The 27,400-nt window shown below is 47.3% G+C and overlaps 1 protein-coding gene across 6 annotated transcripts in view; it reads left to right on the forward strand.

The window, feature by feature from the left end:
* The window catches only part of TIAM1 (TIAM Rac1 associated GEF 1), a 482,294-nt gene that overhangs the window by 136,190 nt on the left and 318,704 nt on the right, over nt 1-27,400 (forward strand). For 2 of the 6 annotated variants that reach the window (XM_063956412.1, XM_063956413.1), the window contains exon 2: nt 10,162-10,207. The exons of 2 other annotated variants lie outside the window; for them this stretch is intronic. In XM_063956412.1, coding sequence (XP_063812482.1) covers nt 10,186-10,207 — 22 coding nt within the window. In that variant the 5' untranslated portion in view covers nt 10,162-10,185. Of the gene's footprint in view, nt 1-10,156; nt 10,208-27,400 lie in introns of those variants that run through there. 2 more of the 6 variants (XM_063956405.1, XM_063956409.1) reach the window with 1 other exon arrangement.

Below are 27,400 nucleotides of genomic sequence, written 5' to 3' on the forward strand. Positions count from 1 at the left end.
CTGTAATTACCAAGCCATTTTAATATGCGGTGTGGAAGGGTATTTGGCAGAATGTATTTGGATGAGTGCGGCCTATCCCTCTCTGATTTGTGCTCCCTGGCTGAGCGTGGCTGGAGGTACAAGTAAGGCAGGTGATCATTGTGACTGTGAGACGATTGTCTTATAGTTACTGTACACTTGTTCACCTGTTACACAACCTGTAGTAATAATTTATAAGCTGTAATTGATGCTCTGGATTGATGTCAGTATTAATAAAACAAAAGTCCGCCACCCCAGGTGAAGCAAGAAGAGAACAGGCATAGGCGATGTGTGTGTATTGATTTGTGCAATGTTATTCTCATTCCTGGAACACATAGACGCGGCTGACAAAGCCTTGCAGCTCTCCTGGTCACTGACGTTAGTGTTACGGGGCTGGGAGAGTGTTTAGTGCCCCCTGGATAATGATGGGCTGTATGTTCTACACTTTCCTTCCTGGTGCCGGTGATCCATCATGTGGAGGATTCTCCATTGACCACAATTGATTTGGGATTCAGTGATGGAAACATGCATTGTGGTGAGAGTGAATGTCTATTGCTCACAGAAGCCTCTTCTAGATAATGTGTGTGTGATGGACGCTACAGAGCTAACCAACCATACTAACACATTGTCTATGGGACATTAAGTCTGGGAGCACTGTAACCCAAAGCACAGGACTGCTGCCCTATCTTCAGCCTCCTCTGTTGGTCTCCTCTGGTAGAGTCCATACGCTGTAAGCGGATGATATAGAGTCACATGCATATCGGCTGAAGATGCGGCTGCATTGGCTGCCATGAAATTAAATAAATGTGGATCTCAGTTTAGCTCATACCCTCCTAAAGGGGCAAGCAGAGATCCCCCCACCAAATTTCGGCTTTTGAGTGCGACAAGTGTTATAAGTAAATGGGCGGCCACAGCACCCTCCCTTCTCTGCAGAACAATTCAGTGTCGCCGGCCGAGTCCCCATTAGTTTTCTCAAAAAATGTTAAATCCCCCCCCCCCTCCTTAAGGTTAATTTTTCTATTGCAAAGGAATAGGTATGGAGTCTCAGATTAAGCACAATGATATGTGGCACAAGCCGCTCATGTGGAATGGGTTTGTTGGGTCGACCCTATTTAGGTAGACACTCATTAGGTCGACCACTATTGGTCAACAGGCACTAGGTCGACACCTTGAAGAGGTTGACATTGTCGTCAGGTCGAGATGAGTTTTTTTGGGTGGTTTTGGTGTCGTTTTCTTCGTAAAGTGCCCGGGAATCCCAGTTAGTGCACCATGTCCCCTCGCCATGCTGCGGGCAAGGTGTCTTGCGCCGTTACTACTGCGCTCGGCACAGGTTACTATTACCAATCGTAATCCATGTTGATCATAAAGTATGAAAAAGTTAAAAAAATGAAAACAATTGTGAAAAACTCATGTCGACCTTTTCATGTGTCAACCATTGCCAGGTGTCTACTTAATGCCTGTCGACCAATAGTGCTCGACCTAATGCCTGTCGACCAATAGTGCTCGACCTAATGCCTGTCAACCAATAGTACTCGACCTAATGCCTATTGACCAATAGAGCTCGACCTCATGCCTGTCAACCAATAGTACTCGACCTAATGCCTATCGACCAATAGTGCTCGACCTAATGCCTATCGACCAATAGTGCTCGACCTAAAGCCTGTCGACCAATAGTGCTCGATCTATAGCCTGTCGACCAATAGTGCTCGATCTAAAGCCTGTCGACCAATAGTGCTCGACCTAATGCCTGTCAACCAATAGTGCTCGCCTAATGCCTGTCAACCAATAGTGCTCGCCTAATGCCTGTCAACCAATAGTGCTCGCCTAATGCCTGTCAACCAATAGTGCTCGCCTAATGCCTGTCGACCAATAGTGCTCGCCTAATGCCTGTCGACCAATAGTGCTCGACCTAATGCCTGTCGACCAATAGTGCTCGACCTAATGCCTGTCGACCAATAGTGCTCGACCTAATGCCTGTCGACCAATAGTGCTCGACCAATAGTGCTCGACCTATTGCCTGTCGACCAATAGTGCTCGACCTAAAGCCTGTCGACCAATAGTGCTCGACTTAATGCCTGTCGACCAATAGTGCTCGACCTAATGACTGTATCCCATCCTGGGTACCCGTGCCTTGTACTTCATTGCATTAGTGATGAGAATAAGATACTTATTTTAAGAAAGGCTTTGGCAGGACACATGGCGTGGCTAAGTCACAAAGTCCGTGGTCCACCAAATTGGGCAATTTGGGTCGATTTGAGGATAGATGAACGTGTATTCACCTGTGGTGGACACGGCCTGTGCAAGCAGTGGAGCTGATCACCGTGCAGAGATGTGGGTGAAGTCTCTCTACAGTATTTACCATAATTGTACATGAACAAATGTAAGATGTAGGACAATATGTAATAGCCGCGAGCTGCATGCTGTGCGGGAATTTCTGTGGGTCTGCCTGTATTTTTAAAGCAGCAATCATTTACAAAGCAAAACTGACCTGGTTTTATGATTGCCGCTTTAAATATACGGGCAGAGTCGCAGAAATCCCAAACAGTCTGCATCTCACAGACTATTACAGAATGCCCCCAGTGTTATGGGTCCCAATACATATGTTTCTCCAATCAAGTATGTTTCAGTAATGCTTTGAATGTTATCTCGGGGACTGTCCTCTTGTCTGTCTCGTTTCCCATGGAATCCTGCATCTTCTAGGAAAGGAGACTATTTAGAATGTAAGCTCTCGCGAGTAGGGCCCTCTTCCCTCATGTGCTTATCCTTTTCTTACTTTAATAGTCCTCAACTGCCCAAATCACACAGTTTTCTCTAACGTCCTAGAGGATGCTGGGACTCCGTAAGGACCATGGGGATAGACGGGCTCTGCAGGAGACATGGGCACTTTAAGAAAGTCTTTGACTCTGGGTGTGCACTGGCTCCTCCCTCTATGCCCCTCCTCCAGACCTCAGTTTGATACAGTGCCCAGTGGAGACTGGGTGCATTTCAGGAGCTCTCCTGAGTTTCCTGTAAAGAAAGCATTTTAGTTAGTTTTTTTTATTTTCAGGGAGCCTGCTGGCAACAGACTCCCTGCATCGAGGGACTGAGGAGAGAGAAACAGACCCACTTCTCTGAGTTTCAGGGCTCTGTTTCTTAGGCTATTGGACACCATTAGCTCCAGAGGGATCGGTACGCAGGTCTCACCCTCGCCGTCCGTCCCAGAGCCGCGCCGCCGTCCTCTTCGCAGAGCCGGAAGAAAGAAGCCGGGTGAGTATGTGAGGAAAAGATAATCACAGGCGGCAGAAGACATCAGAATCTTCACTGAGGTAACGCACAGCACTGCAGCTGTGCGCCATTGTTCCCATTCACCTCACACACCTCGGTCACTGTAAAGGTGAGGGGCGCAGGGGGGCGCCCTGGGCAGCAATAAAAACCTCTTCTATGGCATATATGTGGATATACATGTACAGCTGGGCACTGTACATGTATATTAAGAGCCCCTGCCATATTATTAGTTATTTTGAGCGGGACAGGAGGCCGCCGCCAAGGGGGCGGGGCTTCTCCCTCAGCACTCACCAGCGCCATTTTTCTCCACAGCTCCGCTGAGAGGAAGCTCCCCGGACTCTCCCCTGCTTGACACACGGTGAAAGAGGGTTTTAAAGTAGAGGGGGGGGGGGGGGCGGCACATAATTGGCGCATATACATATTACAAAAGCACTACTGGGTAAACATACTGTGTTTTTCCTGGGTCATATAGCGCTGGGGTGTGTGCTGGCATACTCTCTCTCTGTCTCTCCAAAGGGCCTGGTGGGGAACCTGTCTTCAGAAGAGAGCTTCCCTGTGTGTGTACGGTGGGTCGGTACACGTGTGTCGACATGTCTGAGATTGAAGGCTCATCTAAGGAGGAGGGGGAGTGTATGAATGCTGGGTCTCCGTCGGCAGTGCCGACACCTGACTGGATGGATATGTGGAATGTTTTAAGTGCTAATGTTAATTTATTGCACAAAAGATTAGACAAAGCTGAAGCTGGGTTACAGTCAGGGAGTCAACCCATGCCTGTCCCAATGTCGCCTGGACCTTCGGGGTCTCAGAAGCGCCCACTATCCCAAATAGCTGACACAGATACCGACACGGACTCAGACTCCAGTGTCGACTACGAAGATGCAAAATTGCAGCCAAAGGTGGCAAAATGTATTCGATATATGATTATCGCTATAAAAGATGTTTTGCATATCACTGAGGAACCCCCTGTCCCTGACACGAGGGTACACATGTATAAGGGAAAGAAACCTGAGGTCACCTTTCCCTCCTCACATGAGCTGAACGAATTATGCGAAAAAGCGTGGGAAACTCCAGACAAAAAACTGCAGATTCCCAAAAGGATTCTTATAGCGTATCCTTTCCCGTCACAGGACAGAATACGGTGGGAATCCTCCCCTAGGGTGGACAAAGCTTTGACACGCTTATCAAAAAAGATAGCGCTTCCATCCCAAGATACGGCTACCCTCAAGGATCCTGCTGACCGCAAGCAGGAGGTTACCTTGAAGTCCATTTACACACATTCTGGTACGTTACTCAGACCGGCTATTGCGTCGGCCTGGGTTTGTAGTGCTGTAGCAGCATGGACAGATACCTTATCAGCGGACATTGAGACTCTTGATAAGGATACCATTTTAATGACCCTAGGGCATATAAAAGATGCTGTCTTATATATGAGAGATGCTCAAAGAGACATTAGTTTACTGGGTTCCAGGATAAACGCTATGTCTATTTCTGCTAGGCGTGGCTTATGGACCCGGCAGTGTACAGGTGATGCCGACTCCAAGAGGAATATGGAGTTGTTGCCTTACAAGGATGAGGAATTGTTCGGAGAGGGCCTCTCTGATCTCGTCTCCACGGCTACGGCAGGTAAATCGAATTTTTTGCCATATATTCCCTCACAATCTAAGAAAGCGCCTCATTATCAAATGCAGTCCTTTCGTCCCAATAAAAGAGGTAGAGGCAAAGGGAAAAAGCTGCACAACACAGCTAGTTCCCAGGAACAGAAGTCCTCCCCGGCCTCTGCAAAAGCCACCGCATGACGCTGGGGCTCCCCTGGGGGAGTCCGCTCCAGTGGGGGCGCGTCTTCGACTGTTCAGCCACGTCTGGGTTCACTCGCAGGTGGATCCCTGGGCAATAGAAATTGTTTCCCAGGGTTACAAGCTGGAATTCGAAGAGGTGCCTCCTCGCCGGTTCTTCAAATCGGCCCTACCGACTTCTTCCCTGGAAAGGGAGATAGTGTTACAGGCGATTCACAAATTATGTCTGCAACAAGTGGTGGTAGAGGTTCCCCTACTTCAAAGAGGGAAGGTGTACTACTCAACTCTGTTTGTGGTCCCGAAACCGGATGGTTCGGTCAGACCCATTTTGAATTTAAAATCCCTGAACCTTTACTTAAAACGGTTCAAGTTCAAGATGGAATCACTTAGAGCGGTCATCGCCAGCCTGGAAGGGAGGGATTTTATGGTATCTCTGGACATAAAGGATGCATACCTGCATGTTCCCATATTTCCTTCTCATCAGGCGTACCTGAGATTTGCTGTACAGGATTGTCATTACCAATTTCAGACGTTGCCGTTTGGACTTTCCACGTCCCCGAGAATTTTCACCAAGGTAATGACGGAAATGATGGTGCTACTGCGCAAGCAGGGTGTCACAATTATCCCGTACTTGGAAAATCTCCTCATAAAAGCGAGATCACGGGAGAAGTTGCTGAACAGCGTATCACTTTCACTGAATGTGTTACAGCGACACGGCTGGATTCTCAATATTCCAAAGTCACAGCTGAATCCTACGACTCGTCTGCCCTTCTTGGGCTGGATTCTGGACACAGACCAGAAGAAGGTTTTTCTTCCGACAGAAAAAGCGCAGGAACTCATGACTCTGGTCATGAACTTGTTGAAGCCAAAACAAGTGTCAGTACATCATTGCACTCAAGTCCTGGGAAAAATGATGATGACATACGAAGCCATTCCCTACGGCAGATTCCATGCAAGGACCTTCCAATGGGACCTATTGAACAAATGCTCCGGGTCACATCTGCAAATGCATCAGCGGATCACCCTGTCCCCCAGGGCCAGAGTGTCTCTCCTGTGGTGGCTGAAAAGTGCTCACCTTCTAGAGGGCCGCAGGTTCGGCATTCAGGACTGGATCCTGGTGACCACGGACGCGAGCCTCCGAGGTTGGGGAGCAGTCACACAAGGAAGAAATTTCCAAGGCCTTTGGTCAAGTCAAGAAGCTTGTCTTCACATCAACATCCTGGAACTAAGGGCCATATACAACGCCCTACGTCAAGCGGAGATCTTACTTCGCGATCGACCAGTTCTGATCCAGATAGACAACGTCACCGCAGTAGCTCATGTAAACCGCTAAGGCGGCACAAGGAGCAGAGTGGCGATGGTGAAAGCTACCAGAATTCTTCACTGGGCGGAGAATCATGTCAGCGCTCTGGCAGCAGTGTTCATTCCAGGAGTGGACAACTGGGAAGCAGACTTCCTCAGCAGACACGACCTGCATCCGGGAGAGTGGGGACTTCATCAGGAAGTCTTCGCGCAGATTGGAAGTCGGTGGGGATTGCCCCAAATAGACATGATGGCATCCCGTCTAAACAAAAAGCTACAAAGGTATTGCGCCAGGTCAAGAGACCCTCAGGCGGTAGCTGTGGACGCCCTAGTGACACCGTGGGTGTTCCAGTTGGTCTATGTGTTTCCTCCTCTTCCTCTCATACCCAAGGTGTTGAGGATAATAAGAAAAAGAGGAGTGAGAACAATACTCATTGTTCCGGATTGGCCACGAAGGACCTGGTATCCAGATCTGCAGGAAATGCTCACAGAGGATCTGTGGCCTCTGCCTCTAAGGCAGGACCTGTTGCAACAAGGTCCCTGTCTGTTCCAAGCCTTACCGCGGCTGCGTTTGACGGCATGGCGGTTGAACGCCGGATCCTAGCGGAAAAAGGTATTCCGGATGAGGTCATTCCTACGCTAATAAAGGCTAGGAAGGACGTGACATCTAAACATTATCACCGAGTATGGAGAAAATATGTTTCTTGGTGTGGGGCCAGGAATGCTCCTACGGAAGAATTCCACCTGGGCCGTTTTCTTCACTTCCTACAAACTGGAGTGAATTTGGGCCTAAAATTAGGCTCCATTTCGGCCCTATCCATTTTCTTTCAAAAGGAATTGGCCTCATTACCTGAAGTACAGACTTTTGTAAAGGGAGTACTGCATATTCAGCCTCCTTTTGTTCCTCCGGTGGCGCCTTGGGACCTTAACGTGGTGTTAAGTTTCCTTAAGTCACATTGGTTTGAACCACTTAAGACAGTTGAGTTAAAATATCTCACTTGGAAGGTGGTCAGGCGAGTTTCGGAATTGGCGGCTTTATCACATAAAAGCCCCTATCTGGTTTTCCATATGGATAGAGCAGAATTGCGGACCCGTCCTCAATTCCTACCTAAGGTGGTCTCATCCTTTCATATGAACCAACCTATTGTCGTGCCTGTGGCTACACGTGACTTGGAGGATTCCGAGTCCCTTGATGTGGTCAGGGCTTTGAAAATTTACGTGGCCAGAACGGCTAGGATCAGAAAAACAGAAGCACTGTTTGTCCTTTGTGAGGCCAACAAGGTTGGCGCCCCTGCTTCAAAGCAGACTATTGCTCGCTGGATCTGTAACATGATTTAGCAGGCGCATTCTACGGCAGGATTGCCGTTACCAAAATCGGTTAAGGCCCATTCCACTAGGAAGGTGGGCTCTTCTTGGGCGGCTGTCCGAGGGGTCTCGGCACTACAGCTATGCCGAGCTGCTACTTGGGGTCAAACACCTTTGCAAAGTTCTAGAAGTTTGATACCCTGGCTGAGGAGGACCTCCTGTTTGCTCAATCGGTGCTGCAGAGTCATCCGCACTCTCCCGCCCGTTTGGGAGCTTTGGTATAATCCCCATGGTCCTTACGGAGTCCCCAGCATCCTCTAGGACGTTAGAGAAAATAAGATTTTAAACCTACCGGTAAATCTTTTTCTCGTAGTCCGTAGAGGATGCTGGGCGCCCGTCCCAAGTGCGGACTACTTCTGCAAGACTTGTATATAGTTATTGCTTACATAAGGGTTGTTGGAGTTTCATCGGGTTTGGACCGATGATAAGTTGTTTTTCATACTGTTAACTAGATAGTATATCACATGTTATACGGTGTGGCTGGTATGAATCTTGCCCTTAGATTAACAAAAATCCTTTCCTCGTACTGTCCGTCTCCTCTGGGCACAGTTTCTCTAACTGAGGTCTGGAGGAGGGGCATAGAGGGAGGAGCCAGTGCACACCCAGAGTCAAAGTCTTAAAGTGCCCATGTCTCCTGCGGAGCCCGTCTATCCCCATGGTCCTTACGGAGTCCCAGCATCCTTTATGGACTATGAGAAAAAGATTTACCGGGTAGGTTTAAAATCTTATTTTTTGGCCACCTGGAACTTATCTCTGTCATTTACTGGTGTAGTTCTGCTTAGTTACCCTGTACTTGTCCTATATTGTCTTCAACTGTAAGTCACTGTTTTCCTGTTTTAATTATGTGCATATGTACTCTGTAATTGGGCGCTGCGGAACCCTTGTGGCACCATATAAATAAAGGAGGATAATAATAATAAATATATAGTTGAGTGACTTCTCCTCTTTCCAGTCCACGTTCCTATAGCGCAGTGGTTCTCAGCTTCTGCTGGAGCTGTTCTGTAATTATATCGCATTATGGAAACATGGCCAATAAAATCTAGGTCACTTGCTCTCAGCCTGCTCGGCTCTCGGTGGGGGAATGGTAAACTTGCTATGTGTTCGGCGTAGCTAAGCCACAACGTTCCTCCTTATTGTTTGCTCTGATAGGTATTGTTCTCTCGGATATTGCAGATTGTTTGCGCCCACTGAGTAGAATTTTACCCCATCCTGCTTGTCAGCACTACCCATCTCGTAAGAGATTACGCAGAAGGCGGTGGTCTGTGATCGTCTCATATTTATTTATGAAGCTGTGAGGAACATAAGTCAATGTTGGCTGCTGCGTTGTCCCTGCATCTCTGCTGCGACGTGTGATTGTGTAGTCTCTCCATCTGCATTGAAAAGGACAGCTGACCATGGCCTGAAAGGTTTTAGATGGGGTAAAATAAACACCAAAGTCGCACGTGTCCAAGTGTTTAGCGTTGTGGTAATGCTGTTTTATTTTCATCGGCAAATTTGTTCAGAACATACAGATGTATCCACACACAACTGTGATCAGATCGCACCAAATAGCCCCTTGTGGCACGCCAAGGACTGGGGGGAGTGGTGGGATTTCAGTTGATTTTGGGTGCCTGTAAGTAACTAGTTTCCAGCGGGCGATATTCAGTTGTTTTGCCATTGGGCACGAGTGCCGCAGATGTCCATCGTTTATCACGCAGTTGGCTTAAAATCAAAGAAACAAAGTTACATTCTGACGCACACTTACCTTTATACCCAACCAACCCACTTGCTGAAATGAAAAAATGAAAAGTTTAATTATCTGTCCTGTCTCCCTCTAGGTGGAAGCCGGTGGGGGGGTGGCGCTCATCCGGCTTCCGCTGCATGCTCATTGAGGAGACTGGATAGACCTTGGGATATTTATTATATAGATTAGTTACCAGCCCGTCAAAATGACGGAACAATTACATTTCTCTGTTGGGCACCATCTATTGGTCGGCGGTGTGCAAAACACTTGAGTTCCCCCCATAGAGGTGTGGCGCAGGGTTGGCCTTCTATGATATAGTGTATACGTTTAAGTTGCCGGTTGTCGGGATACCGACACCAGAATCCCGACAGCTGACAATGCCGGCAGCTGGAATCCCGGCCGAACAGGACTATTCCCACTTTGTGCTTGCCCCACTGCCGGCATACTGTCGGCTGGGATGCTGTTGTCGTTCTACTGACGGCTGGCGTCAGTAAATCACACCGAACTCTTATATAGGAATAGGGCCCAGGACGTACAAGCAAACTAGACACTAACCTCAGTTGTACCACAGAATTTCAGCCCCAGCCCCCCCCCACATTTGTTTGCTCCCCTCCACCAATTTTCCTCCAACAAATGTTTAATTTCACTTTAGTCCTCCATAGGCATTACCACTTTTGTTTTTTGTCTCCCTTGTAGATGGAGTGACCGCAGTATAATCCAATGAAGTCCCGGCAGTGCGCTGGTATGTCATTTCCTTATCAAATAAAGAAAATATCCAGTGAATGTTACTTAATTTGTCAGTCTGCCAGTTCCTTGTTCTTGCACAATTATGTTCCCATAGGTCGTCCTTGTGCCCTCATTAATACGTGCTAATATAATATAATAAAATCGCTATTGCGCAGCCTGTTTGAGTTATAAGCAGAATTGGAGCACCGTTCATTCCTCTTTTGTGATCAAAGCACTTGTAGAATGCAATTAATAGAATTAATAAACTTGTTTTGTGCAGGGTTGAATTTCAGTTCACTAACGAGATGCTGGCGGGGATAAGCGCAGATCTCTTGAAATATTTAGCCAAGTTCTAAAGTATCTCAGAAATCCCCTTTTCAGTGCTGATGATAAAGTGACTTGGCTGCTATCCAGGATGTGGCAATGTTGCTGGTAGTGTTATTGGGGTATTGCGCAGAGCTGCTGTCTCCGGAGGCTGTGCCTGTATTACTGCCTGTTCTCTGTAGCAGAAAGTTACTTGTTGTAGCGAAGTCTGTGTTCTACATGCACTGCTTCAGGTGTTCCCGGAGACACTGGCACGCAAATTGTGTATCGGAAGGGGTTACACTGGGGTTGCAGCATTAAATACACGTCAGGGTGGGCATATAATGTAGCTATATGGGCAAATTGACCTTGTGTGGTTGTAAGTAGAGTCAGATGCCGGAGAATCATCCTATCGTCGCTGATCTGATCATTGCTGGCCTTGTCTGAAAATTCTGGATCACATGACGGGCACTTGGTATGGTTGGCAGGTGGTCGCTGCACCTACAGAACACCATGTCATCCCACAGCTCCGCCTGGACTCTGAATGGGCGCACTTGCCAGAATCGGCTAATATGTGCTCTGCATAAATGTCAGCGAGCTTGCCCCATACTGCAGTTTTTTTTTACTATAATACACTATATTTCGCCTTCATCCGCTAGGGGACACTGGAGCATATAGAAAATGGGGTATAGACGAGTGGATAATTGGAGCCTGGCACTTTCATTTTTTTCAGGATGTGCAGCTGGCTCCTCCCTCTCTATATTCCTCCAGCCCATTTTAATTTAAAACATTTTTTTTTTTTTTTTTAATATTACTTTATTTGCACCTAGAAATAGTCCAAAACCCATTATTTCTCCTTCTTTTAGGTGATAGTTAAACAGAGCATTGAGAAATCTAAATTTTAAATGATTTGAAGATAGGACGTGGTAGAGTAAGTTGCTGTATTGTGATCTTGCCTCCTACTTCTGCTGTTACTACTTGTAGCCTTCACTTTGGTCCATGGGTCAACCTGCGGCACTCCAGCTGCTGTAGAACTATACATCCCAGCATGCCCTGCTTCAGTTTTAGCATGCCTTAATAGCAAAACTTTTGCAGAGCATGCTGGGATGTGTAGTTGCACAGCAGCTGAAGGGCCGCAGGTTGAAGACCCATGCTCTGGTGTGTAGATTCTGACCAAACCACCAAAATAAGAATCATTGATCCTTACTGTGTACAGAATATCCTTGCACATGGACCTGAGAGATTGATCTAGACAGAGAATCAATTCTGCTTATGCTGTATTCTCTTTCCGTGTACATAATTAGATATTTAGGGCTTCCTTGTTAGCGTGCATTTAGGGGCAGCACTTGCACCGGATCATAAGCAACAATCCACAAAAGGCTGGTTACAGTAGTATAAGTTAGACCATGGTGGGCTGCTGTGGTTTGAGGTCCGTTTTGCCCCTATTAGAAGGGCGTATTGCAGTGGATGTAGTCTGGCTACTAGTGACTGTATTTGTGCCATACTACAGCAAAGCTTGTTTGTTTCTGCGCTGCAGTCTTCTCATGTAAGCCTCTCTTACACCGGTGTATTCTCCTCCTCACTGTGCTGCGCCTTTTACACGGGATTTGCATTATCTTGTACAGTCAGATCCTCATTCACCCGAGCATGTTGTTTGTCAGTGATGCAGACTTAATGCGACAGCCTTTCCTGACATTGCACTGATCTGGCTAATAATGCAGCGCCAGAGGCTTTACAGCAGATGCAGTGGTTGCCGTCTATATCAGGGCTTCTGGGAATGCACCTGCATGATGTTAACTCTTTGTAGGACTGTACATGCGGGTTGAAAAAGGGGAACCACCGACTTCCTTTTTATCTCTCTCTCTCTCTCTCTCTGAGCGGTGATGCAACCAGGAATGTATAGATGGCGTGTGTCACCAGACATGTGACCGTGTACCGTTCCACTGGTGTTATATCCTGGTGTTTAGTGAGTTGCTGGCGGTGCATTTATATCGCCTGTATGCATTCTGTATGAATGCTGCGATCTATGCTTAGCATTATGTGAGTGTGTGTGTGTGTGTGTGTGTGTGTGTGTATCCAGAGGTTGCTCTATGCATGATGCCATATTTGTCTTTCCTGACAAGTCACTGACCTAGATCTAAATACAGTACATTGCTCTGTTAGTATTCATATATAATACAGTAGACTGTGTATTTAGGTTCCGTTATCGCACAATTCTCTTAGCTTTTGGTATGTACGGCCATAGCCGCCTCACTGAGACCCTATGTCAGGGCAGCCACTGGTCCACAAGAGCTGAGACTATAGAACTGATATTAGCCAGTGAAGAACAGCTACAGTACTTATTAGTTTCTTATGTATGGACGGATGGCATGGAGTATGTACAGTTCATTGTAGGTTCATCTGTAAAAGGTCAGTGAAACATTTGGTCATTAGGTGTTTATTACATAGAACCCTATGTACTGTGAGCAGTCATACGGCTTCCGTTACTGTGAGTGCAGTAATTATAGATATAAGTATCAGACAGACCCTATACTGTACAGGTACCAAGTAACCATTGTACCATGTAACTAACGGCTCGCCATTTCCCAGTGATGTCATCATTGTGAGCGAGAGGGAACTACTCCTGTGCTGTAGGGGCAGCCGTGTCTATCTATATATGAAATAACATTTCTCTCCGTGGAAAATGGTGTTAGCTGCTTAAGTCAATGATGTGATAATGTGCGGTCTGTGTCATTAACAGTACCTACTGAGAACAAGCAGCGGATACAGTAGGAGGATGTAGCACGTGGCTACATACAGCTATATGCAAATGTATTCAGTAGAGTTTACATAATAAAATGTAATGTTTCCAGGACAGCGAGTCTGCTCGTTGGAGGATTTGTTACAGTACCGCTGTTTGTTTTGCTGATGACATGGTGGTTTGGTGCTGACCTCCTGGATAGAGCGCTGCAGGCGGAATTCGCAGCCAGGGACCCACGTGTACAGTGCCGACAACTCAATGCTCTGAAATTCATTTATCCAAACCAGCTAGGACAACCTTATACGGATGGTCATGCTGCAGTATTGGGCATGTGGCTCTGACAGCACCCCATTTCAGGCCCCCAAAATGCTGGATAATGATGGATAATCAACACAGTGATTATTGATTATTAGTAGATGTATTTGGAAGATGACTGCAGTCTGCCGGTGAAGGTAATTTTTTCCGTTGCATTAACAGACCCCAGTAATGTCTGTATGGATGCGGCTGCTCAGTGCCGCATTGTGGTTAGTTTGGTTAGTGCGTGGACATATGACCAGATTTAAGAATTCTTTTGGCTCTCTGACTGCCACAGAGTACAGACCAAGTTAGTATACAGTTAGGTATAACGTGATCACTGTTGCATTCACAGATATGAAATGTAATACAGGAGACCAATATAGGGGTTACCCTCAGCATTCATGGCTAGTAAATGTGAAAGCACCATCCTTACAGCACCTGCAACCCTTTTCTTATTCGGGTGAACAGAAATACAAGAAGCTAATTCAGATGTTGAGTGTGCCGTCAATAAACTAGATGATTTTCATGCATTAAGGGGATAAGCCCCATGCTTATATGCTTATAGATCTATGGAAAATGATCCTTCATTTAGTGCTACACTAACGCCTGGGAAATTGTATTTCCTTATGGTTGCCACTACTCCTAGCCAGAGACTTGGGCCTGCGGTATGCTGGTTTTACCAGAACTCTGCCGATTCCCCACAGATGTGAGAGACATGGTGGAACCCCAGTTAAGCGTTTTAGATTATCTTGCTGGACACAGGGGTATTCATTGACTAACATTATACTGTAGATCTACAGTTTGCATACATTGAGGATACCTTGAAAACACGCACTGTTAGGGTCACATGAGGACGCAGTTTGAGTACATGAGGACCATAAATGGCCATGTCTCCCAGAACCATGGGGATTTTTGTAAATAACCAGCAGCGATTTTATTGGTTAAGCCAGGCATGTCCAAACTGCGGCCCTCCAGCTGTTGAGAAACTACACATCCCAGCATGCCCTGACACAGCTTTAGCATTCTCTGACAGCAAAACTGTGTCAGGGCATGCTGGGATATGTAGTTTCACAACATCTGGAGGGCCGCAGTTTGGACATGACTGGGTTAAGCCAATGTTGATGTCCGTTTGATATGAGCATGTGACATCACCAAAGCTTTAGCTCCTCGTGATGTCACTAGTTGGTAGTGAATTGATTGGCTGCAGAATATTGGCCCACTCCACAAACTTGTAAATTGATCCACTTTAATATTTTAGTGAATGTGTGCAGTACAGTATATGAAGTTAATATATTTATTTTATTATGCAGGTGTTTTTTCTTCTGGAGTTGAATGAGACTTAATACACTCACAGTTGTCTAGCGTATAACACCCACCCTTATGTGGTATGGGCGCCGCAAAGTCACAGTTCATAGATTTTGTTCCTTTGTCTGTGATTTTGTTCCTTGTACCCTGTGAGAGCTGGAGCTAAATTTATATATCTGAGCAAGGGACATACATATAATGGAATGTTGTAACACCTTTTAGGAAAACATATTGACTTTTCATACCCCCCCTCCCATCTATCCATGCGTTAGGACTGCACAGAGCTCCTTGTATAACTGGCTGACAAAGGGCTGCTTTCTGTACGTTCCACGGCCGTTACACCAGGATATCTGAACGTTGGAAAGTTAACGGTCTGCCCGAGACACAAAACAGCTATGGTTAAGCAGACAGGCCCTCCCTTAAAGCAGCCCCATGTCTCTGGGGTAATAAAGTGTGTTTTAATGGATTTATAGAGTATTACGCAAAATGTGGAGTTTTCATAGAATAGCTTAGGCATAAATCAGGTATTTAAAAAGCAAAATAAAAAAATACTCTGTGCATCGTAGTTGTGTAGGGGTTTAATTCAAGTTGTATTATCCCCCTGCTGAAACATCTGGGAGCTCTGGCTGGGCCAGTTCCTTCCACATATAAAGGGAATTTGATATTTGCATCATGTGTGTTTTACATTTAAGTTATAAAAGGGGTAAGCATCGGGAAGAGGGATTTGCAGGTGTCAGAACTGTATGCATTTTGGTGGAGAACCGAGCCTCGACCCTCAAATCATAACTGTGTCGCCGCTCTTCTGAAAGTACAAACTTCAGAATACTCTTTAACGGGTTACTCATTGTGATGGAAACACCCGACTTTCACCATACCAGACTCAAGGGGTAAGTGGAGCGGTTAGCCAGAACATTAAAAACACTGACAGGTGAAGTGGATAACGTACATTATCTTGCTACGATGGTATCTGTACAGTTGTGGGATATATTAGACAGCAAGCGAACACTCAGTTCATGAGGTTGATGTGGAAGTGGGAAAAATGAGCAAGCGTAAGGGTCAGAGTGACTTTGACAACTTGCTGGACGACTGGGTCAGAACATCTCCAAAAAGGCAGCTCTTGTGGGGTGTTCCCGGTATGCAGTGTTAGTGCCTTCCAAAAAGTGGTGCAAGGAAGGTCGCCGAAGGGCCACTATAGCCCTAATTGTTGAAAAGTGAATGCTGCCTGTGATAGAAAGGTGTCAGAACACACAGTGCATCTCAGCATGGGTTGGGTACGAAATCCCCTCAGTCAGAATACTAATAGTAGACGTATTTGTACCCTAACACACCCCTCCCACAGCCTATAACTCTAACTGCATAATGTGTGTGCTATACAACTGTCAATAAATACCTTTTGGTAAGTCTGTGCTGAGTCAGTAGCACCCAGTGTATGACCCCCTGTTGCCTAACCTCAGTAGGGGCAGCTATTTTGTGAATAAATGTGGCCTGTCTAATTTGTTAGGCTCCAGAGACCTCACTATTACGCTCCCTGATCCATTAATCATGAAGTATGATTGATATTCATTATTTATTACTTCTCTGACAGCTGATAGGCTGCATTCTCATGAATATTAATATATGAGAGATGATGTAAGTTATGCAGTTTTGGTGTGTGTGTGTGTGTGGGGATGGTCGCACTTGCCAGGAGGAAGTTTCAGTGGTGGAAGGTCATTGCTAGGACCAGTCACCTACCAGATGTGCTGTCTTGGCTTAATGTTTTTGTCTGCGTGCGGCCAAATTATGCCTGAATCCAGCTGTTTGGCGGTATGTTCTTGTGGAGTCATGGATGACCCACGCCAGTTTCCTCTTAGGAGTGTGCAGCCAGGAACAGCAGGCGTTTTTTATCTTTGCTCCTCCGAAATAGTCTATAGGGTTAAGGGGCTTGGTTATGACGCTGGGGTAAATGCAGGAGCCCAGTGAGCTGCAGTCATCTGTGAAGTCCCTGGGAGTCTAGCTGATGTTTTAAAGGGGCAATCATTTAAAAGACAAAACCAACCTGCGTTTGCCTTTTAAATGATTGCTCCTTTAAATCCTTATTCTCCTTATGTACTGGGCGACGGCAGGAATTTGTACGATGATCGATCTCACTATTGTCCAAATTGACTTGCATTGCAAAATGACGGAAAACCAGCGATGAACGACCGTGGGGCCACACATTTAGGGAGGCCAATCCCAGGCCATTTTTTTCAATCCCGGGTATCGGGATTGAAAAATGGTCAATCCTGGGATACCCGGGATTGGTTATTCCTTGTGTGGCTGCCCTCCTTGCCCCTCCCCACCCCGCCCGCCAGGCGCACGTAACTCGCAATAGCACCGGGGCGGGTGGGATACATCGGCTGCACTCTCACGGCAGTGTGTGACAGTGCAGCGTGACCTCTCACTGCATGCTGCGCTGGGGAGCTGGGAGGAAGGAGCCGGGCAGCGTCTGAGTGTCCTAAGGACGCTCAACGCTGATCCCCTCAATCCCCGGGACTGGATCTTCCAATCCCGAGATTGAATCCCGGGCCAAAATTCCGGGATCCCACCGATCCTGGGATTATGTATCATTCATCGTTGGTGCATACACACTGAGCGATTTCTCATTCATATCGCCCGCACATATCGGTAAGTGTGTAGGGCACATAAGTCATACTGTCAGGGATCTCGCTGACGGCTGCAATTCGCAGGATATTAACATTTACCCCGCTATCTTACACCTCTCAATGATGAGTTACTTTCTATCAAATCTTTTGAATTACATTTTCTCCAAAAAGGATTGCCGAAATATGTTAAAGAAATTTTTTTACCTGGTGTGTTAGGTGCTGGTAAGTAGATTATAGAAGGAGTACGTATAAACTCTCCGTTGATGTAGTATTACCAGGTATTAGAGAAACTCCCCTGGTGGTGGTTGTGTGACTAACGTGGACATTGTGTTGTCCAATATTGTCTTCTTATGCCACAGGAATTCCAGAGGAAGAGAAATAAAGTTCCAGCATAGGGGTAAATTTGCTAAAGCTTCTAAAACAGAGAATTGATGTCATTGCCCATAGCAACCAATCAGAGATGGTCTTTCATTTTCTAAAAGGCAATAGAGAAATTATAGACAGCATCTGATTGGTTGGTTGCTATGGGCAGCATCAGAAATTCTGTGTTTTAGAAGCTTTAGTAAATGTACCCCATAGGGGGCAGTTCAGTGTATTCCGTTTCTGTGTTGTCAGTGTTACACAATATACCGTGCTCGCCCTCATTCACTTAAGAATGTTGCTTTTGACATTCATTTAAAAACCTGTTGGTTTTTGTAGCATGGTGTCTGATAGTATGTACACAAAATTAATTTCTGCAGCAGGGTACACTGGGATTCCACAGGGAATACATCGGGCTGTAGAATTGGATCTTGATCCGAGGCACCAACAGGCTAAAGCTTTGACTGTTCCCAGGATGCACTGCACTGCCTCCTCTATAGCCCCGCCTCCGGGCACTTGAGCTCAGTTTGTAAGTTGGTGCCTGCAGTGTAGGTCACTAACAGGTGGGGCTGAGCTAGGCAGCCCTGAAAAGAGCTTTTTAAGAAGACTTCAAGGGCTGCAGCACTTTCTATGTAATTGTGACATACTGTGCTGCGGCTCCATCACCTCCCCAGCAGCGCTGTATACTCCCGCGGCCGGGTTCCCGGGTACTTGCAGCGGAGGCGCACCGGTCATCAGGCACACCACCGCTGATGCTCTCCAGGATCGTGTGGCTGCACTAAAGGGAGGAGTTAAGAGTGTCCCCCAGGTGGGACCCGCCAGTAAATAGCGGCCCCAGGAGACGGACCACGCCGCTGGCGTGGACACTGTACTGCACAGGGACCCCACTATATCCACCAGGGCAGGGAGCACAGGTCGGATTTACTAAAATCCGTTTTACATAGGCTCCACAGTACCCGGTGGTGAGGGCCAGCACTGGAAAAGGTTCGACATGGAGAAAAGGTTGATCGATTCAAAGATCGGCATGACAATGGTCAACATAAAAATGATCGACACACCTTCCTTTTTAATTTTAGATTTTTGGGGGTTAGTGTGGATAGTTTTTCCATCTGGGACCACCATTGGTAGAAATGGGTCCTCTCGCCACGCTTTGGGTGCGGTGTGTCACTTCGCTCGACACAAGGTTACTGAAGGTTATGATTTGTGACATGGATAGTCAAGGATGGGAAAAAATACCCTCCAAAAAAAACGTGTCGACCATTTAAACATGTTGATCTTTTGTCCATATCGACCTTTTCCAGTGTCGATATTTTGTCAGTGTTGACCTAATGCATGTTGACCTGTTGACTGTCAACCTAGACATTGTCTATCTAAAGTCCGGATCCTGTTTTGTTGACACTCTATTCATGTCGACATTTAATCAGTTATTCTGACTGTTGACTGGAAGCAGTCAGGATCCAGGCTTTCGGTAACCCGGCAGTCAGAATACCGACCAGAATACCAGTCGGAATGCCGACATCGGCCTCCAGAAAGGGAGCGAAATTCTGGCTCCGGGATCCCGACTGAAGATGCACCGCTGCAGATGTAAGCCGCTGGGGTGGGGAGGGGAGGTTAGGGTTGGGCTGCGTCCCGGGGGTATAGGCTGCGGGAAGTGTGGTTGAGGTGGGAGGGGGGGGGGTTAGGCACCCCTTCAGAGGGTTGGACTACGTGATGGAAGGGGTTAGGTTTAGGCTGCGGTGAGGGGGTGGGGGGATTAGGTTTAGACACCTCCGGAGAGTGGTTTGGGTTAGGCACAAAGGGGGGAGGTTAGGGTTAGGCTGCGTGGTGGGAGGGGTTAGGCTGCGGGCAGGGAGGGTTAGGGGGGTGGGGAGAGGGTAGAAAACCCTTAACTCACCCCTGTCAGTCTCTCTAAGTTGGGTATTGCGGCATTGGTATTTCGACTACCGGGATACCACACGCCGGTATCTCATACTGATCCCCTGTAGACAACATGACTCTACACAATAAAACCAAACCTGTCCTTGTAGTTCTTTATACGCAGTATTAGTGACGTGCTGTGGCTGTAGTGAGGTGTTACACATCTGTGGCAGTGTGTGTGCTACGCTTACAGGTTTCTCCATGGAACAGTCTCTCATACATCACAGCTGCATGCTGTCATCCGTCTCTCTATATAATGTATGCGTGTGCTGCCATCGTTACTTTATTATATGCATACTTCTGACTAATTTCTGGCAGGATGAAGGAGAAGAACTAGGTCATCTCCTGCGGCTTAATTGTCAGCGAATAGGTGTGAAGGTGGTAAGTGGGCAGATCTGCATTTATTAACCTTCAAATGTTGCCCAAATCCTGCCAGCCACACCTCGGGTGGTGTATTTGTTATCTTGATTGAGGACACATTATTTCTGCTCTGCAGCCTCTTCATTGGACACAAAGCAAGTCTATGGTATGAAGCTGCAATGGTTTCCATCCGTGTCAGAATTCCCCCATCGTCCTGGAAATGCCAGAACCCACTGATGTAATAAGCGACGCACGGTCAGGTCTGCGGCAGGGCTAAGTGTAATCACTTCCAGTGTGGGAATGTAACGATGAACATGGGAGGAAGATGACGATGTTGAGGGGCAGAGGGCAGTGGGTGGCCAGTGCTGACAGCAACCTAAAAGTTTTAATGGGTTATACAATAATACTGACAAATGACATCAGAATCAGTAAGGCGAAGGTATGCAGAGACTGATACGCTAAGTGGATCTCTCATAAAATAATGGGTAAACGATGAGATCTGACGGACTTTGAACGTGCAATGACTTTTGGTGCTCGCAGCTGCGGTGTCCGCATTAGGAAAACGGCGAAGGCAGCAGTTGTTATACAAAGTGGATCAGCAGACAGAAAACTGGGACTGCGTGCAAGGCCTGTGCTCAAGCGGAACGGAGAGCGGGCAAAATTGTACAGTCCCACAGACACTGCACCAGATTACGGATAATCTGAACCTGGAAACCGTTCATATGGGCTCACTATGAACAGCACGCCGCACATTACCTCGGATTCGGTCTGAAGTACTGGTGGTCAGGAAACCGACACCGGCATCCAGGCAGCGAGTCCCCTCGCAGGCTTGCTGCTCTTGCCATGCTTTTGGTCAGGTGTCTCGCTTCGCTCTCCACACTATTATGTTCCCCCTCCGGCATTGGTCTCCTGACCACCGGCCACTAGTCACTGGCCACTGGTATCCTGACCACTTCTGCTTGTGGGCTACAGAAGGCCTGCCTCTGCGCCATTGGTATCCGCTGCAAACCAGGCGAAATGCCTCCAGCTTGGTCAGGGACACTAAAAACACAGTAACGTATAATGTTGTATGCAGATCAGTGACGTACGTGCAGTGAGGTCAGTGGTGGAGGAGACACTGGCTGATTTACACCCCCCCCCCCTCTTAAAAATAAATAAATAAAAGCTTAGGGTTTCCCTTTATGTAACCAAAACCAGCACCAGGCAAAAAAAAGCCAGGGAGATAATCCCGTAGCAGGGGGAACACTCTGAAACCCAGGGCTGTGCCCTGCACTCCTGGTGGCGGTGGGAGCCGGGGTTCATTATACTGGTCCCAGCAAGCCTGCCACAGCATACCGGCACTTGGAGAACCACAAGTGCCTGCATGCCCAGACATTAAGGGCCCGCTGGCACCTGTAGTCCATTTGTAATGAAAATATTTAAATAAATACAAGACACAATGTTCTAATTCTTTTATCATACAGGGTCTTCACCTGGGGGATGGTGACCTTTAAGCAGCTCTTTTGCATGGCCAGGGCTTCTGGCGTCTTCTTTCTTCAGGAGCTCTTCCATGCTCCCTCCCCGCTGACTGGCTGCCAGCTGCTGCCTCGTACTGGCTTATATAAGCCAGCCGAAGGGGCGGGACGATAACGTGACGAGCTCGAGGTGGCCATTTTGAATTTCAAAAATGATGCTAAGGCGTCATTTTTTTAAATTGGAACCTCTGCCAAACTCTGCGGAATGGCTGGCAGGGACTGGATCCTTTTGGATCCAAGCCTGCTGCCATGCCAGCTATCCTCACCGGATCCTGCCGCCGCTAATGGACGTACCTCTGCTGTGTCCCCGCCGCATAAACCCTCTACTCACCCAGTGATGACAGCAGATCCATCATACAGTTGTATCCAGTGATGGATCTGCTGTCTAATCACACCTGCCTCACTGACGGGGGCGCAGTTTTATGTGGACCGAAATCACGTCCCTGTCAACGAGGCGATTCTATAGGTGCCACTTTTATAGCTTTTTTTTCAGTGGGCTTTTACTGCCTGTGGCTTGGCCCTGCCCTCCCTCCCTCTTCCCCCTCACCCCTCCCCCTTCCCCCTCACCCCTTCCCTTCCCCCTCACCCCTCCCCTTCCCATTACCAAAATCTGTTTTACAGTTAAATAAGGTTTGGGAGGCACCGACAGTGGAATAGTGGACCTGGAAGGACTGTAATATATGGTTTGTGTTTGTCTTGTTCTTATCCTGCAGAACTACATTCTGTAGAAGGGATTTAGTCGCAAGGCAGTTTGCCTACCTTGCTGTAGAACGCTCATGCATTATTTATTTATTGTGGTTGACTAATTTACGGGCAATTAAAAGCTGAGCACTCTGCAGTTGTGTAAAGGCATTTGCCACTGGATTAATGTTGTTTTTTCCCCTTTCTTTTGCATTGCCGTCTACAGGCGTTCTGTAGTGCAGGGTTTACATCCAGGGGTGTAGCCAGAACTTTGTGGGCCCCATAGCAACATTTCGAAGGTGCCCCTGTCCCAATGCTTCTAGAGAGACACTTCTCCGCAGCAGGTGTTAATATTATGCCCTATAGTAGTGCCTTGGGTCACTTTCTGAACCATAGTAGTGACCTGGTTAATGTTATGTCACATTGTAGGGCTGCCAGTACACATTATGTGACACAGTATCTCCAATACACATTACATGCAGTGTCCCCAGTTTATATTATGCCACACTATATAGTGCCCCCACGTCATATTGTGCTTCATTATATATAACATTCTAATGTCTGCCATTTCATTTTGTACCACATGACAAGTAAACAGTTCCAAATATATTGTAGCCCTCAAGGCAAAAGTATGTAAGGGCCTCTATGTATCGCCCAATAGTGAAAATGTACATAACACATGTAACTGTGACAGGGAAGGGGGCCCCATAGCAGCTGCACTCCCTCCACCTATGGTAGCTACGCCCTTGGGTACATCTAGAAGGTGCCATCTTGCACAGTCGTACATCCATGTTGCACTGCAGGGAGTGGGGGCAAAATAAGCATGCAAGAGATACACTGACTTTCTCCCCCCACACTGGTTTCCTATCACATCTATAGCTGGGGCTCTTTTCCTGATTCTTACTAAAAGTGAGGCTCTCTGAGAGAGGACCTAGTTGGCAACATGTGAAGTTAATTAGGGATTTCCCTCAGTCAGAGCGGGATCCTTGACTCGCTGCTGAACAGTGTGGCATCATAAATCCCAGTCAGAGACACTTGCCCTCTGACCCCTATCATCTTAACGTCTGATAATCCTCTTACATTGGAGACTTCAAAAATATCGTCTCACAAAACGAAGCCTTTCATGTCTGCCGACGTTGGACATAGTGACCCACTGACAGCGCCTCATTGTTACAGTAAATCAGATGGAATGCTGGGAAAGGGTATTTCAGTTTTGAAGGAAATCACACGTTTGGGAAGTGCAGTATTTTCAGCGTGTACAACACACATTATTGCACAGACATACAGGGGGATGAAGATTCCCTCACAGGGCCGTAATCCTGTGCCCCAGCTGCCAGGGCCCCTAACTACATAACTCCGTCCCAGCAGCACATCACTATGAGAGCTCCTGTCTGGCTATTTGTGCCCTCATTTCAAGCGTTTATCCCCTTGTCCTATTTACAGTGGCCAGAGGCTTTCTCATAACAGACCAGGGCTTGACATATTTTTCTAACCTCCTTTCCACAGCCTCCCCTCGAGCAAACAATACCTCCTATCCTGTGGCCACATCACTACCCCTCCGAAGCCGCAATCCCTGGTCATGCATAGATCCTCTTATTGGAGATCTCTATGCGGCACATGCACTCCTATGTAAGTAATGGCCGCCGCAATACAGGCACGCTTCCAAAAATCTCAGCTGGGGTTGAAGATGATATGCTTCCTCCCTCCAAAACCTAGTAGCCAGGAAGCAAATTCTAAGGGCCATGGCTACCTGGCCCGTGGGATTTATTGAGACCTGTAATAGACCATCATTGTATTGCCAGTTTCCCCACCTCTGACTATACATTATGTATATGCAAAGCTTTAATCGATGGCAACTTACTGTGATGATTCCTAGAAGAACGTTGTTGACTGCCTCCAAAAAGAATGTAGGGAGCTTGGTCCTGGCGCCAGGTCATGTGTTCATTATATAGGGGTAGATGCATCAAGCCTTCCAAAGAGTGGATATGTTGCCCTTAGTATCCCATCAGCTATTGCATACTGTATCCTATTACAGAGTGTATTTGATCAATTGTAGCTAGAATATTTTCTATGGGCAATTGCTCAACTTGTGTACTACTCCACTCCTTAGACGGGGCACCAATATTCTCCCACTATTACCCCATGGGAGCAGAAAATGTGATACGTGAAGAAAAGTGCACTTATTTTTGGGCGCCTCCCGCTCTATTTATAACTACCCCCCAAAAAAATTAAATAAATAAATAAAAAAAAAATATATATATATATATCTATCCACGTGGTGGCTGGTAAGGGCCCTTGTGGTTCTGTCATTAAACAACTTGCAAAAATGCCAACTGCATCAAAATACATCAAATGTGTATGAAAGGGATGCTGGCCATGCTGACTATAGCTGGTGGGTTCGGGTTAGGGGTGGGGGGTAGGTTTAGATTGTAAGCACTTGGGAACAAAGGCCCATTTCTCTAACGTCCTAGTGGATGCTGGGGACTCCGTCAGGACCATGGGGAATAGCGGCTCCGCAGGAGACAGGGCACAAAAGCAAGCTTTTAGGATCACATGGTGTGTACTGGCTCCTCCCCCTATGACCCTCCTCCAAGCCTCAGTTAGGTTTTTGTGCCCGTCCGAGCAGGGTGCAATCTAGGTGGCTCTCCTAAAGAGCTGCTTAGAAAAAGTTTTTAGGTTTATTATTTTCAGTGAGTCCTGCTGGCAACAGGCTCACTGCATCGAGGGACTTAGGGGAGAGATTTTCAACTCACCTGCGTGCAGGATGGATTGGAGTCTTAGGCTACTGGACATAGCTTCAGAGGGAGTCGGAACACAGGTCACCCTGGGGTTCGTCCCGGAGCCGCGCCGCCGATCCCCCTTACAGATGCTGAAGATCGAGGGTCCGGAAACAGGCGGCAGAAGGCTCTTCAGCCTTCATGAAGGTAGCGCACAGCACTGCAGCTGTGCGCCATTGTTGCTACACACTTCACACACACTGGGCAGCAATATTAAATACCTTTGATGGCAAAGAATACATCACATATAGCCATTGAGGCTATATGTATGTATTTAACCCAGGCCAGATATCTCAAAACCCGGGAGAAAAGCCCGCCGGATAGGGGGCGGGGCTTATTCTCCTCAGCACACAGCGCCATTTTCCTGCTCAGCTCCGCTGTGAGGAAGGCTCCCAGGACTCTCCCCTGCACTGCACTACAGAAACAGGGTAACAAAGAGAAGGGGGGCATATTTTGGCGATATTTATATATTTAAAGCGCATATAACAAAAACAACACCTTTTAGGGTTGTTTATATACATTTTATAGCGCTTTTGGTGTGTGCTGGCAAACTCTCCCTCTGTCTCCCCAAAGGGCTAGTGGGGTCCTGTCTTCGATAAGAGCATTCCCTGTGTGTCTGCTGTGTGTCGGTACGTGTGTGTCGACATGTATGAGGACGATGTTGGTGTGGAGGCGGAGCAATTGCCGGTAATGGTGATGTCACCCCCTAGGGAGTCGACACCGGAATGGATGGCTTTAATTATGGAATTACGTGATAATGTTAGTACATTACAAAAGTCAGTTGACGAAATGAGACGGCCGGAAAACCAGTTAGTACCTGCTCAGGCGTCTCAGACACCGTCAGGGGCTGTAAAACGTCCCTTACCTCAGTCAGTCGACACAGGTACCGACACAGATGAATCTAGTGTCGACGGTGAAGAAACAAACGTATTTTCCAATAGGGCCACACGTTATATGATCACGGCAATGAAGGAGGCTTTGCAGATCTCTGATACTGCAGGTACCTCAAAAAGGGGTATTATGTGGGGGGTGAAAAAACTACCTGTAGCTTTTCCAGAATCAGAGGAATTGAATGACGTGTGTGATGAAGCGTGGGTTAACCCAGATAGAAAACTGCTAATTTCTAAGAAGTTATTGGCATTATACCCTTTCCCACCAGAGGTTAGGGCGCGCTGGGAAACACCCCCTAGGGTGGATAAAGCGCTCACACGTTTATCAAAACAAGTGGCGTTGCCGTCTCCAGATACGGCCGCCCTCAAGGATCCAGCAGATAGGAGGCTGGAAACTACCCTGAAGAGTATATACACGCATACTGGTGTTATACTCCGACCAGCAATAGCCTCAGCCTGGATGTGCAGTGCTGGGGTAGTGTGGTTGGATTCCCTGACTGAAAATATTGATACCCTGGATAGGGACAGTATTTTATTGACTCTAGAGCAATTAAAGGATGCGTTTCTTTATATGCGAGATGCTCAGAGGGATGTTTGCACTCTGGCATCGAGAGTAAGTGCGATGTCCATATCTGCCAGAAGAAGTTTATGGACGCGACAGTGGTCAGGTGATGCGGATTCCAAAAGGCATATGGAAGTATTGCCATATAAAGGAGAGGAATTATTTGGGGTTGGTCTATCGGATCTGGTGGCCACGGCAACTGCCGGCAAATCCACTTTTTTACCTCAGACCCCCTCCCAACAGAAAAAGACACCGTCTTTTCAGCCGCAGTCCTTTCGCTCCTATAAAAACAAGCGGGCAAAAGGACAGTCTTATCTGCCACGAGGCAGAGGAAAGGGTAAGAGAGGGCAGCAAGCAGCCCCTGCCCAGGACCAGAAGCCCGCCCCGGGTTCTACAAAGCCTTCAGCATGGCGCTGGGGCTTTACAAGCGGACTCAGGAGCGGTGGGGGGTCGACTAAAGATTTTCAGCAATCAGTGGGCTCGCTCACAGGTGGACCCGTGGATCCTGCAGATAGTATCTCAGGGTTACATGTTGGAATTCGAAAGATCTCCCCCTTGCCGTTTCCTAAAGTCTGCTTTACCAGCGTCTCCCTCAGAAAGGGCAACGGTATTGGAAGCCATTCACAAGCTGTATTCTCAGCAGGTGATAGTCAAGGTACCCCTCCTACAACAGGGAAAGGGGTATTATTCCACACTATTTGTGGTACCGAAGCCGGACGGTTCGGTAAGACCTATTCTAAATCTGAAATCCTTGAACCTGTACATACAGAAATTCAAGTTCAAGATGGAGTCACTAAGAGCAGTGATAGCGAATCTGGAAGAAGGGGACTTCATGGTGTCCCTGGACATAAAAGATGCTTATCTGCATGTCCCAATTTACCC

The sequence above is a fragment of the Pseudophryne corroboree genome, chromosome 2 (genome assembly GCF_028390025.1).
Source record: "Pseudophryne corroboree isolate aPseCor3 chromosome 2, aPseCor3.hap2, whole genome shotgun sequence".
NCBI lineage: Eukaryota > Metazoa > Chordata > Amphibia > Anura > Myobatrachidae > Pseudophryne > Pseudophryne corroboree.